General features: G+C 51.4%; 1 protein-coding gene across 2 annotated transcripts in view; it reads left to right on the top strand.

Moving 5' to 3' along the window:
* Positions 1 to 14,605, top strand: part of dph1 (diphthamide biosynthesis 1) — a 42,183-nt gene that overhangs the window by 20,783 nt on the left and 6,795 nt on the right. For both annotated transcript variants that reach the window (XM_084674898.1, XM_084674897.1), the window contains exons 5-9: positions 1,588 to 1,742; positions 2,958 to 3,079; positions 5,250 to 5,318; positions 5,882 to 6,038; positions 8,615 to 8,715. In XM_084674898.1, coding sequence (XP_084531024.1) covers positions 1,588 to 1,742; positions 2,958 to 3,079; positions 5,250 to 5,318; positions 5,882 to 6,038; positions 8,615 to 8,715 — 604 coding nt within the window. The remainder of the gene's footprint in view (positions 1 to 1,587; positions 1,743 to 2,957; positions 3,080 to 5,249; positions 5,319 to 5,881; positions 6,039 to 8,614; positions 8,716 to 14,605) is intronic.

Here is a 14,605-nt window from a genome sequence, read left to right as displayed (position 1 = left end):
GCACGCAGAGATGCTGTCTCATTCTCTCTCTCTCTCATTCTGTCTCATTCTCTCTCTCTTTTCCTCCCTCCATTCCTATCTCTCATCTATCTTCCCCTCCTCACAAGCTGTCATCTTTCATTTTTTCGGATTTCTCTGTCCCACCTGCTACAAATTCAACTTGTGTGTGCGCCTGTGTGTAGATGCGTTCGATGTTGGTGTGTGTGCGTGCATGCGTTTCTGTGTGTGTGTGTGTGTGTGTGTGTGTATGAGCACACGCGTCAGTGAAAGAAAAGAAGGCTATGTATGATATGGATACTAAAAGGAAGAGAGTGACAAGGAGGGAGGGAGGGTGGGAGGGAGACTGAAAAGAGACGGGTGGAGCGAGCGAGCGAGCGAGCCGGCCTCATGTCTCTCTGACAGTGTCTCTAATTGCAGTGACTAAGTGCAGTCTCAGATCCTGTTGGGCTAATGTGATCAGAGAAAGGATCGATGCCGCAGAGAGCTGCAGGCCCTTTTTGTGCACGGAGCACCTGTAATCGAGCGATGACCAGACAGACCCAGCGACCCTGGCCCGCTGTCTGGCTGGGCTGTCTGGAGGGGAGAAGGGCCGTCTGTCAGCCCCCACTCAGCACCCTGATCCATCCTCTGTATACAACACTCTCTCCATCTGTTTCTCTCCCTCCCTCGCTCTCTTTCTTTCTCCCTCTCTCTGTCGCTCTTGATATGCCAGCCTATTCATCACTCCGCTCAGTCTGTTAATTGACAAATCCTCCATTCTCCCAATCCCTCTCTTTTGGAATATATACAGTACATCAGCGATTCCCAACCAATAGGACCACTAGTGGTCCATTAGGGTAATGCAGACGGGCCGCCAAACCAATGAAAAATACATATATACTGTTGGTAAATTATGATAAAAATGTATACTCATTTTTGTATAGTATATTTAATATTTTAGTAATATTATTATAAACTCACTCAGTAAAATAAGCTAGCTATCACAAGCTAGCTATTGAACAAATTTGAGCAGTAACCTTTAAACATTGACATGACTATGAGTCACTTCCTTAATCATAGGACACAGTTTCCCCTGCTCTACAGTAGATGTTGTAATATTGAACATAACACGTTATGATTGAACATAACATGTTATGACAATGTACAGCAAAGATACCTTTGCCCTTAACACCCCATCTCCCCTCTTCTCTTCTTTTTCCCCGGTCTCCCTCCCTCCCTCGCTCCTTAACTCCTTTTGGCTCACGGTAGCCTGTGTCTGTTGCTAGCTACCTCTGCTAAGCCCTGGCATGTGGTAAATGGTCTGTGAAATGAATGGTATTAACAGTAAGTGCATGTGTCCTTCTCCTTTCCTAAATAATGGATATCTTTGCATCAGTGCCCTGGCGTATGCTGGCAAATCAGAGGCAAAGTGTTTCCACCTTAATGTGAGAGAGGGAACGTGTATTTTCTGACTATCACGCACACATTCACAGAGGCTAATCGTGAGAAAGCCCTCAGTGTTTATCCTTGATACATCAGCATGACTCGTGTGTTTTAGATGTAACACTGACCTAGCGCTGCATTATGTATTTCTCGCTGTGTCTGCAGTCCCCATAGACTCCACGGCAGGCATCAAGATGCTGTACGTGTTTGTGGACATCCAGATGGACAACGCTCACTTCCTGGACACAGTCAGGTTCAACTTCACTCCCGGAAACACTCTGGCTCTCGTCAGCACCATCCAGTTTGTGGCTGCTCTGCAGGTGACGTCTGTGTGTGTGTGTGTGTGTGTGTGTGTGTGTGTGTGTGTGTGTGGGGGAGAGAGGTGCCTGTTCCTGTCATTACCTAGGTTTAGGAAGTGTTTACATCTCTCGTCCTCATCCTGGATGGTGGAGGGCTCACTCCTGCCCTCCACCATCCAGACTGACTCACGCTTCTTCAAGAAGTTCAGCTCAAGTGTGGGTTTGAACATCCAGCTGCAGTTATTTTGGACTTGAAAGGCGGGAGGGAACTGTGCTAGTCTCTGCTCATGCACTGCTCATCCCCGGCCTTTACATAAGCAGAGCCTCTTCTGACAGACAAGATGGCTCCTCTCCTCCCCTCCTCCTCTCTTCCCCTCCTCCTATCCTCCTCTCCTCTCCTCCCCTCCTCCTCTCCTCCCCTCCTCCTATCCTCTCCTCCCATCCTCTCCTCCTCTCCTCCTCTCCTCCCCTCCTCCCCTCCTCCTATCCTCTCCTCCCCTCCTCCCCTCCTCCTATCCTCTCCTCCCCTCCTCCCCTCCTCCCCTCCTCCCCTCCTCCCCTCCTCCTCTCCTCCCTTCCTCCTCCCCTCTGTTCTCCTCCCCCTGTCCCCTCCTCCCCTCCTCCTATCCTCTCCTCCCCTCCTCCCCTCCTCCCCTTCTCCCCTCCTCCTCTCCTCCCTTCCTCCTCCCCTCTGTTCTCCTCCCCCTCTCCCCTCCTCCCCCCTCCCCTCCTCTCCTTCCTTCCCCCCCGGCCTCTTCTAATATAACAAGTGTTATTTATACAATCGCTGGGATAATGCAAGCATATGTTGTTGAGGAAGAAACGGTGTGTGCGTGTGTGTGTGTGTGTGTGTGTGTGTGTGTGTGTGTGTGTGTGCGTGCGCTCATGTGATGCTGGGTTAGCGCTTGCCTCCTCTCACAGATCAGAGTGTGTAGGTTTGTGTAGGATTAAGACGCTATGCTAGAGTCAGGAGTTCACCCTCCATATGTAGTGTTTAGCTTCAACTAGAAAGGGCTCGCACATCACTCGCACACCTCTGAGCCCACTACTGCTCCTTTCTAGCCCTAATTGTCGGCGCCTCCTTTCCGCGCCTGCTACCGCCAACAATGTAGGTGTGCTTGGAAAACAGCTGCTTTCTCTCCATTTTTGAAAACGTACTTAACTTCAATGAGGTCTTTTTTTTCTTTCCTTTTCATTCCTGCATTTGCCTCCCTCCTTCCTCCGGCTGGTCTCCAGGCGGTGAGCGACGCTCTGAAAGAAGACTTCCAGGTCCTGGTGCCCCAGTGTCGGCCACTGTCACCGGGGGAGATCCTGGGCTGCACGTCGCCACGGCTGGATCGCCACGTCAACGCCATAATGTAAGACCCTGTCTGGGTGCCGGATCGTTCTTTGGAAACCCCGCAGGCCAAGGGTCCCGAGGACAGGGATTGAGAAAGTATGATTTGCATCATTTGACAGATTCCCCCGCCCGCTCTGTCTGCTATCACATCAGCTGTTATCCCGTCTGCCGTTGAGTCAGTACTACATACATGTTATGTTATATATATACATGTTATGTATGCATTACATATGTCCAATGTTACGTACAATATTTTACATAACGCTGTTGTATAACCGTACCTCCAACCTGCAATCAGAGTGCAATCAAGAACTTGGCAGCCAACAAATCAGAATGCAGAACCAATTAACCTGTAAAGAACCACAGTCACCTGGCACAGGAGACTGTCTCAGTCCTGGAGCTGCAACTCAAATGCCCCCTGAAGGGTTAAGCTCAAACCCAGTTAAGAATGATGAAACAATGAATTAATGATATAGGTGTTGAAATAGTCTTTGTCATCATTTCTGTATAGTGATTCCAGTGAGTGGGAATACACAGGCAAATTGGGACCAGCAGTTGTGTGGGCAAAGGCCAGGTCCCTCGTATAGACGTGTGTGTGTGTGTGTCTAGGCTTCATCTGTTTCACCCACTAAGTGGAGTGTCTTTGATGTGTGTGTTGGGGCTGGTGCAGGGGTTGGACTGAATTGATTACCTTGTCTTAGAATGACCCATCCTCCCTCTATCTCCCCTGTTTCTCTCCCTTTCTCTCTCTGTCTCTCGTTCTTCTCATCTTAGAACTGCTCTCTCCTCACACACTTTCTGTCAACTGGGGCTTCACCGCCACTCACACTCTGCACCAAGCACACACACACTCACACACACACACACAGATTTAGGCTACCTTATTTACTGATAAGTGGAAATAATTGGCCTTGATGAATCGTATGTACCTTCAGTGCTAGACTTGTAGAAAACTTTATTTATATTTACCTCGGATCCCTGCCCTGAGTATCTCCTGAGTCTGTTCAAAGCACTAAAAGAGAGCATGGGAAGCACCTAGCACTCCATCCACCACAGTGGGTTTCAGTTGCACTTACTGGAGAGGAGTGTTTGGGACACGGGGCAGCAGAAGAGCGACTGCCAACAGCCTGTGAGCTCGGGAGCTCTATTCCAACCTCCTCATGCTTCATAAAACCAGACTATCCATCTCATCACGGCCATGGAGAGATGCGTCTTCTGAGGAGCCAGGAGGAAGGTGCGGCTCGACCAGCCCTGGGCTTCCCCCCCCCCTGCTCCCAGACCAATGTCCCCAGGCTCCAGGCCCCCCAGCCCCCCTGTCAGAGCCCTCGTCTGCTCGGGGCTGGAGCCCTGGCCAGGAGGGCCGTGTGTTGCGTCAGACAGGAGCCGCTCTCATCCTCTCTCTCGCCGCCGCGCCCGGCGCTTCACGCGGAGGACAATACAATGTGGATCCTTTGTCTCACATCTCTGAGAGAATGGATCCCTGAGAGAATGGGGGGGGGGGGATTATAGGCCTGCTCCTGTGTGCTCTTTGGCTCATTATTACTTTGTCACTCCCAAACATCCCAATCCCACTGTGTGGGCTTATTTCTGGCCCTTTGTGTGTCATGTCGACCCCCCTTCTCGCCTTCACTTCCCTGTGATGTCACTTCCCTGTGATGTCCTGTGTCATTACCTGGTCTCTCCCAGTACAAGACTCCTCACAGCAATGTCGACCTGCACCCCCCCCCCCCCCCACACACACACACACACATTGCCCCTGCCACCATCAAGTGACAGAACCATGGCCCCTCATCAACACCTTCTCCTTTGACCCTAGGGACTGGATGACTCCCACAAGGGCTAGTGACAGGCAGGGTTCTCCCCCCCCCCTCTCCCCCCACTAGCCCATATGAGAGCTAACTATCCGCCTGGGTCAAAGGAGAAGGTGTTGATCTGTGTAAACAAAACGCAGTGGTCATCAGGGTTGCGATTCACGACAGCCGGCCCCTCCCCCCCAGGGCTGTCTGCAATGATGCTGCTCTTCCTACAGAGGCGTGGGGGTGGGGGGGAGGTGGGAGGGAGGGAGGGAGGTGTAGGAGGAATATCGATCAATGTGGTTAAGTTCGAGGTAGGTTGACTGAGGGTGGCTTGTGCTCTGCTTTGTTTTCAGTGCCCTCCCCTGACCCGCTGTTGCCGTCTTGTATTTCCAGATACCTGGGAGATGGACGTTTTCACCTGGAGTCCATCATGATCGCCAACCCGGACATACCTGCCTACAGGTACGCACGCCACGGTGACCCCCCCCCCCCTCTGTTCCTGCTGCGCGCCGGCGGCTAGAGGATGAACAAGAACCCCCGTCTCACCGCGGCTTAGACAGGACGCTTCCAGTGACAGGATGATGAGAGTGGTGGAATATGAAACGTGTTGGAGGTCCTGATTGAGGACTAAGTGGAGCTGCGTTGTGTTCATTGGCTTGGCGAGGCTCGGCGCACACTCGGGTCGTTCGCACAAACAAGATTCTAATCTCCAGTGAGCTGCTGCCAGAGAGAGCAGATTAGATTGCGTGAAGCGCCTCTGTTTTCTCCAAGATAACCGCCCCGATACTTGACGGAGTCCTGATTGGGTTTTCTCATCTCTTTCTTAGTTTCACTCCTCAAGACAGATGGCTGCTTTGTAATGAACAATTCAGACTAATGTGTGTAATTATGTGTGTGTGTGTGTGTGTGAGTGTGTGGGGGGGGGGGGGGGGTGCACATGCGCACTTGTTTGTGTGGCAATTCTCTGCCATTTGTGGTGGAATTTGAACTGTGTGTTTACTCTGGTCCTGTGTGTGTGTTTTCAGGTATGACCCATACAGTAAGGTGTTCACCAGGGAGTACTATGACCACGAGGCCATGCGGAACCTCCGGATGCAGGCCATCGACAAGGCTCGCTCTGCCCAGACATGGGGTCTGATCCTGGGCACCCTGGGCCGGCAGGGCAGCCCCAAAGTCATGGAGGTAAAGACCCAGTCTGGAGCCTCTCTGCTCCACACATCCCACCAGGGCAGGGCTCTGGGTTTACACCTGGAGCGGGGCTCTGGGTTTACACCTGGAGTGGGGATCTGGGTTTACACCTGGAGTGGGGATCTGGGTTTACACCTGGAGTGGGGATCTGGGTTTACACCTGGAGTGGGGATCTGGGTTTACACCTGGAGTGGGGATCTGGGTTTACACCTGGAGTGGGGATCTGGCTTGAGCGTCAGCACCTGTGGAAAGGGAATACAGCTGAATGAATACGCTGCGTGTTTTAGATAGTGTAAAAACATTTTTTAAACACAAATGACTCTGTGTGGGAAACACAGGTTTAACTTGTTCACTGTTGCGTTTGTTGGTTGGCATGCTCTTGTAGGGCTGAGCAGGTGTGTGTGTGCGTGCGTGCGTGCGTAGGCATGCGTAGGGATGTACATGATCTAGTTTGATACTTTTCCTAGTTTTGTGCTGGTGGTGAGGTGGGTCCTTATCAAACGGGTCAAGGATCCACCCCACTCAAGTCTCACGGCTCTCAGCTGCAGCTGTGATCCCACCACCACCTCGACCCCTCCTCCCCTCCACCCCTACACCCCTCCTCCCCTCCACCCCTCCTCCGTCAGTTCTCTTCCCTTTGTTCTCTGCGTTTGATCTGCCTGCTTTTTGTTTTCTTTCTTGCTCTGCATGGCTTTGCTGGGGAGGCTCCTCCCCATCCTATCCTCACCCTCTGCCTTTAATTGGAATAGGGGAAGGAGGGGGGGAGTAGGGGTGTAGAGAGAGAGAGAGAGAGAGAGAGAGAGAGAGAGAGAGAGAGAGAGAGAGAGAGAGAGAGAGGAGAGAGTGAGAGACGAGAGTGAGAGATGGAGAGAGAGCGAGGATAAGACCCACGAGGTGGAAAGAAAGCGAGAGTGCGAGAGGGGAGGAGGCAGGGAGTGACACAGAGAGAAGGAAAGAAGGGGAGGGGGGAGGCAGAGAGAGAGAGAGAGAGAGAGACACTGATGGTTGTGATGCCAATTTTGGCATCACTTTCCATTCCCGTCAGAGAGAGACTGAGAGAGCTCCATGTTTCAACACCCAGCTTCACTGCTGACGGGCCTCATCTCAGAACCCGAGGAGCCTGTCTCGGGGCTTAGTAGAGGGGATGAGAAAGAGGAACAGGGGGTGGGGAAGAAGGGGTGAGCGGATGAGAAGGAGAGGGAAGATTGTGACTGAGAAGTGTCGATGAGGCGGAGAGGATGAGGAAGAAGGGGGTGGACAGAAGTGGAGGAGAGTGGATGAGGAGGAGAGGATGAGGAGCTTCTTCGCTGGCCCTGGCAGGGGCAGCTCAGGAGGAGGAGGGGGAGGAGAGCGTGGATGTGAACAGGTCTGCCCTCCAGCACTGCTGTGGTGGGCCAGCGGTGTAGAGAAGTGGTGTTGTGGTTGGAGATAACCCCTGAGTGGAAGGACAGTATCGCGTGTGATCAGAAGGCTGTCAGAGGTCTCTGTCTGCAGGGCCTCAGAGCTCCAGGGATTCCCCCTGCTTCCTCCAGATTCTTTCTCCTCTGTTGGAAGTGCAGCTTACTGGCTGCCACGCCTTGACCCTTCCAACTCCCACCCTCTTCACATCTTCCTCTGGTCTTCCTCATAGTAACCTTAGGTCTGCCTGGCTGGCCAACTTCAAAGAGGGGGGGGGGGATGGGGGGGGGGGAAAGGAGTCCTTGAACCCTCTCGCTCCTGTGTTAATCCAGTGAATTTACCTCTGTGTAGATTTAGTCACATACACAATATTATTCTGCAGATTCAGTCACACACACACTTTAGTTCTTGGTTAATGAGCCAATCTCAGGAGATAGTTAACTCAGTAGCACAGCTCACTGGTTTGTGTGTGTGTGTGTGTGTGTGTGTGTGTGTGTGTGTGTGTGTGTGTGTGTGTTGAGTAAGATTCAAGAAATTAGCCACTGGGGAACCAAAGGCAGGCTAGGGGAACTCATATCAATGTTAAATAACCTAAAGTGAACATTTCATGTCATGGGATGGGACCTTTAAAAAAGTTTTGAAAGGTTGGAAAAAAAATAATTATATATATATATATATATATATATATATATATATATATATATATATGTGTGTATATGTTTTGAAAAAAGATTTGGAAAAAGGGTTTTCCAAATATTTTCTACAAAAAGTTTTGAAATGTTGAAAATATATTTGCGAGGTTCTGACTCGGAATATGTTGACCTGTCCTCCTGCTCCTCCTGCTCTCCTCCTGCTCCTCCTGCTCTCCTCCTGCTCCTCCTGCTCTCCTCCTGCTCTCCTCCTGCTCCTCCTGCTCTCCTCCTGCTCTCCTCCTGCTCTCCTCCTGCTCCTCCTGCTCTCCTCCTGCGCTTCTCCTGCTCTCCTCTTACTCCTCTTGCTCCTCCTGCTCTCCTCCTGCTCTCCTCTTGCTCCTCCCCCCTCCTCCTCCTCTCCTCCCCCCTCCTCCTGCTCTCCTCCTGCTCTCCTCCTGCTCTCCTCCTGCTCTCCTCTTGCTCCTCCTGCTCCTCCTGCTCTCATCACACCCTCCTCCTCTGTTCCTCTCCCTCCGTCAGCACTTGGAGTCCAAGCTTCAGGCTCTCGGCAAATCCCACGTCAAAGTGCTGCTGTCTGAGATCTTCCCCAGCAAGCTGGATCTGATGGCCGACGTGGATGCGTGAGTCTATGACACACACACACGCTTGTATGCACACTTTAAACACACATACACTAACACGTCTCCCATCGCAGACACACCGTACAGAGCAGTCTGAGAAGAGCTTTATCATCCGGTCCTGTCGTCCACGCAGATTAGATCATTAAGGCTGTCCAAAAACGTTCAACTTTCTAAAGTTACTGTAAATGTCAGCTGCTTTTTTCTTTTCTCTCCAGTCACTTAGTAGTTATCAGATAAATAGACTGTCTGGCTGGCTGCAGAAGCATTAGTTATAAAGACACGGATATACAGCAAGTCTCTTGAAACACACATACAGTAGGATGCATGCACCCACACACCAACACACACGCGCATGCACACACACGCATGCATGCGTGCACACACACACACGCATGCACACGCAGGCCCTTGCTCTCCGTGCTCACAGTCCCGCAGATTGGCTTCTCGCTGTGGAGTAATGAGTAGCGCTGAGTGTGAGGGAGGAGTGGGTGAGAGGAGGACAGAAGGTCTGAGAGAGATGGAGGGAGGCGGAGAGCGAACATGATAGATGGAGGGAGGGGGAGAGGGGGTAGTGGAGGGCTTCTCGGTTCGACGCAGAGGCAGCAACGTGTTTAAAAAGCACGTTTGGCTTCTCCTGGTCTTTTGGCTGTGTTCCTCTCCTAGCCATGTTTTGGGAATACTGATGGACAGCAAACACAGAGCCGGTGTCTTGGGCATGTCGTTCTCCATGAGCTTGAACCAGGCGTCTGTCTGGGCAGCTCTTGGGCTGCAGGGGATCCTGGGAGAGGAACTGCTCCAGTCATGTTTGGTCCATCAAGACCAAAACCTCACGCCACAAGAACAGTTCCTTCCCATCCGCTGTTGGCCACTTTAACAAGGCCAAGGACTCACACTGACTTTAAATCACAAGCTGCACAATGACACCCTGCACATTGCAGTTTGCATTGCATCCTTGTATCCTTCTTTGCACTATCTGTATTTTTAGGTTAGATTGTAAATTATGGCTACTTATATTTTATTTTTTATTCTAAATCCCCTTAGTGTTAGCTAGACTTTGCTCCTTTTGTAAAGTTAGTCCACATATTTAAGTTTCAATGTTTAATGTATGCACCTCCCTGCCAAAGTAAATTCCTTGTTTGTGCAAACATTCATGGCGAATAAAATCCCTTCTGATTCTGATGTTCTAGAAATGTCCCGATAGGGTCAGGTCTGGTGGTGGGAGCCATACTGGTAGTAGCTAGGAGCTAGGAGTACAGATACTGGTAGTAGCTAGGAGTACAGATACTGGTAGTAGCTAGGAGCTAGGAGTACAGATACTGGTAGAGGCTAGGAGTACAGATACTGGTAGTAGCTAGGAGCTAGGAGTACAGATACTGGTAGGAGCTAGGAGTACAGATACTGGTAGTAGCTAGGAGCTAGGAGTACAGATACTGGTAGGAGCTAGGAGTACAGATACTGGTAGTAGCTAGGAGCTAGGATTACAGATACTGGTAGTAGCTAGGAGCTAGGAGTACAGATACTGGTAGTAGCTAGGAGCTAGGAGTACAGATACTGGTAGTAGCTAGGAGCTAGGAGTACAGATACTGGTAGTAGCTAGGAGCTAGGAGTACAGATACTGGTAGGAGCTAGGAGTACAGATACTGGTAGTAGCTAGGAGCTAGGAGTACAGATACTGGTAGTAGCTAGGAGCTAGGAGTACAGATACTGGTAGTAGCTAGGAGTACAGATACTGGTAGTAGCGGCATACCGGCAGGCTACTCAACGCTGCAGCCATTTTGTCGTCGATCAATCATCTATCCCTTTGCCCACCCCCGACCCATACAGGACAGGTCTATCAACTAAATGGAGGGAAAGTACTTTGCATGTCAAGTCCGTATTTTACTTAATTGCATTGTCTTTATCCTCGTCTGTCCTAAGGCGCCCTCCAGTTCACTGGAAAGAAATGTATTAAGGCTGCCTGGCTCCAGGTGACAGCATCAGAGTTGACTTCTCAGTGGGGTCCTCCCTAACGAGCCTGAGGCTGAGGTGAATAATCAGACGTGACAGCCGTCCAGAAATGGCCCAATCACAAGTGCGCAGGGGTCCTCTGAGTCAGAGCGGCAGCACGGAGAATTATGTCTCATTGTTATAACTTCCCATGTTTGTTTGTTTTCTAATTAGATTTTTGTTAGATTTCTATTTTATTTTTTTCAATACACCAAAAAAATGCTTTTTGCTTCAACTTTTCACAGTTTATTAAAAGTGAGTTTTCCCTCCACGGCCGTCGCTTTGCATGCCAAAGAGAGAACACGAACACCCTACAGCCAACAGAAATCGAATTCACGAAGGAAAGGTCACCTTAAGCGGCAGACGTTTCCAGTAGTTTGGGTCGGTGATGAAGTTTTGCATGCTTCCTGACCCCTCTTTAGGGCCACTGTTTACCTGTGGGCATGGAGCACACTGACTGCAGCAGCTCAGTTTAGCTTTGGCAGAGAGAGACTGAGAGTGAGGGGGGGGGGGAGAAAGGGAAGCAAGAGAGAGGTGTATAGAGAGAAAGGGGGGGGGGGGGGCCAGAGAGAGGGGGAGGGGTGATAGTGGGGAACTCTCGCCCACACAATGTGACATAGCACACCCCCCACAGGGCTTTTCTCCTCATCAGTGAGATAAACACGCTCACACACACACACACACACACACACCGAAACCATTAGCGGCCACTTTAAAGTGTGTAATTAGACTGTCCCCCGGCTGGTTTTTAACCATTGTACAGATACAGTGTCTGCACACACACTTATCTCAACTGGATCGCAAATACCCCGCTATGCATTCTGGGTTTTCCGAGGGAGATTTCTGCTCTGTTTCCCTACATACCACACCAGTGAGATTCCCCGTGATCTTCATCCAGTGGAATTCTGTTATGAAAAGGGCCGGTGGCTGGCCATTCTCCCGCCGCGCCGAAAGGTTAATTGTTTTAGTCCTCCGTGGGTCGTGGTTGGAGGTGGGGTGGAACCCCAGCTGTGAAAGAAGGTGTGCAGGTCACCCTCCCCCATTTCCCTCCTCCTCCAGCTAATGGACCACACAGGCTAACAGGGTTTCCTGCCTGGAGAGAGAGAGAGAGGGAGTGAGGTAGAGGAAAGGGGAGGAGAAGGGAGGGGAGGTTGGAGAGGGGAGGGGGGGGAGAGAGGAGGGGAGGGGAGGGAGAGTGAGCTCATTTTTTATTTTCTTCCCTCTCCTACCAGTCCTTCCTCTCTTTCTTCTCCCCTCCCCCTCTCATCTCCTCCCCTCCCATCTCCTCCCCTCCCCTTCTCCTCCCCTCCCTCTCTCATCTCCTCCACTCCCCCTCTCGTCCCCTCCACTCCCCCTCTCGTCCCCTCCACTTCCCCTCTCATCTCCTCCACTCCCCCTCTCGTCCCCTCCACTCCCCCTCTCGTCCCCTTCACTTCCCCTCTCGTCCCCTCCACTCCCCCTCTCGTCCCCTCCACTTCCCCTCTCATCCCCTCCACTTCCCCTCTCATCTCCTCCACTCCCCCTCTCGTCCCCTCCACTCCCCCTCTCGTCCCCTCCACTTCCCCTCTCATCTCCTCCACTCCCCCTCTCTCTCTCTCTTCTCCACTCCCCCTCTCTCTCTCCTTCACTCCCCCTCTCTCTCTCTCTCTCCTCCACTCCCCCTCTCTCTCGCTCTTCTCCACTCCCCCTCTCTCTCTCTCTTCTCCACTCCCCCTCTCTCTCTCTCCTCCCCTCTCTCTCTCATCTTCTCCACTCCCCCTCTCTCTCTCTCTTCTCCACTCCCCCTCTCTCTCTCTCTCCTCCACTCCCCCTCTCTCTCTCTCTTCTCCACTCCCCCTCTCTCTCTCTCTTCTCCACTCCCCCTCTCTCTCTCTCTTCTCCACTCCCCCTCTCTCTCTCTCTTCTCCACTCCCCCTCTCTCTCTCTCTTCTCCACTCCCCCTCTCTCTCTCCTCCACTCCCCCTCTCTCTCTCTCCTCCACTCCCCCTCTCTCTCTCTCTTCTCCACTCCCCCTCTCTCTCTCTTCTCCACTCCCCCTCTCTCTCTCTTCTCCACTCCCCCTCTCTCTCTCTCTTCTCCACTCCCCCTCTCTCTTCTCCACTCCACTTCTTCTCTATCACAGTGAGGGATCCCTTCTCTTATCCAGTTAGGGCTTTATTGTGTGTTTGTGTGTATGTGTGTGTTGGCCAGCACCCTGCAGGTTCCCATAACAGTAGGACAGAGAGAAGTGTCATCAGAGCTCCATTCACTCACTGATGACTTCCTTCAACTCTTCTGAATGGAGCCCTCCTCTGTGAGACCCCCCCCCCTCTCATATATATGTGTGTGTGTGTGTGTGTGTGTGTGTGTCTTTATGGTATATAGTTTGCTTTCTCTCTCCCTCTCTGTGACAAGTACAAAGTTAGTATCCCCCAACCCCAGTGGCAGACATTAATCTGCACTTCATGACCTCTCTCTCTCTCTCTCTCTCTCTCTCTCTCTCTCTCTCTCTCTCTCTCTCTCTCTCTCTCTCTCTCTCTCTCTCTCTCTCTCTCTCTCTCTCTCTCTCTCTCTCCCTCCCTCTGTCTCTCTCTCTCTCTCTCTCTCTCTCTCTCTTTCTCTCTCTCTCCCTCCCTCTGTCTCTCTCCCCCTCTCTCTCTCTCCCTCCCCCTCTCTCTCTGTCTCTCTCTCCCTCTCTCTGTCTCTCTCTGTGCCCCTCCCTAACCATACCCATCTCCTCTCCCCTTGTTGTGGCAGGTTCTGGGCAGGCTTTCTGTTCTGTCTGGGTCCCATCAGTAGCTTTACTGCATTCAAGACACGCGGACACCAAGCCCCCCCACACACACACACGGACACCAAGCCCCCACACACACACACGGACACCAAGCCCCCACACACACACACGGACACCAAGCCCCCCCACACACACACGCGGACACCAAGCCCCCCCCACACACACACACGGACAAACAAACACCCGACACACACACACACACACAAATAGACATGGTAGCTCCTGTAATGAGGTAGCTCAGCTCCCCAGGGTTGGGCAGGGCCTTTCAGGGCTGTGTTTGCCAGGCTGAAAGGCTCAGGTGGAAACACCCACAGAGGGGGAGAAAGGTCAGGTTCAGATTCACATTCAACTTAATTTCGCCCATGTATACAGATACTAGGAATTTGATTTGGTATTCTCCATGTACTCCTGCACGAGATCTCCGCGGCCGCTACACAAGCGCCGCTAACCTTTGATAGTAACTATAGCTCAGCTACGCTCCCTCAATCCTAGCCCACCCATTCTTTTCCGTTTTTTTAAGGGGAGGTATTTAAATAATCATTTTTGAATGTGAAAAAGGCCTGAGAAGGGTCTCAATATGTCTGTATGGGGGAGGGGGGAGGGGGTAGGGGGGGAAGATGGGGAGGGGCAGGGCGGGGCGTGGAAGGGTGGAGAGGAAGGTTTTGGGTGATTGAGGTGAAGCCCCAATCAATTGTGCAGTTCTGGCAGTTGTGATCTAAGATTGTGTCTGTTGCTAGGACAGAAAGTGAGTAGGAAGGAGGGAAAACTGAGAGTTTTTGGTTGGTTTAGGTAAATTATGTCGTTTCCTAAACTATTAGTGTTTGTGTATATTGCTCCGGCATTTTTGAGCAGTTTACCACATTTTTGTCTCCAGCATTGCACCTGTGCACTAAAACCAAATTAATGTATATATTGTTATGAACCTACATACATGATGGGCTGGCATGAGCAACTTTATTCATGTGAATAGATTGATACCGACTGCATTCGTAAATGTCAATATGACTGGCGGCTGTTTATCATACAGAACAGGGAGTTCTACAGAGACAGTGAGCCAGCATCGATAACATTGATTAGCCAACATTGACCCCTTCAACCACCTCCCTCCATCTCCACCTCCCTCCATCTCCA

This window comes from Hypomesus nipponensis, chromosome 15 (assembly GCF_054491055.1).
Source record: "Hypomesus nipponensis isolate SF chromosome 15, ASM5449105v1, whole genome shotgun sequence".
NCBI classification, from domain to species: domain Eukaryota; kingdom Metazoa; phylum Chordata; class Actinopteri; order Osmeriformes; family Osmeridae; genus Hypomesus; species Hypomesus nipponensis.
This window is presented reverse-complemented; position numbering and strand designations above follow the sequence as displayed.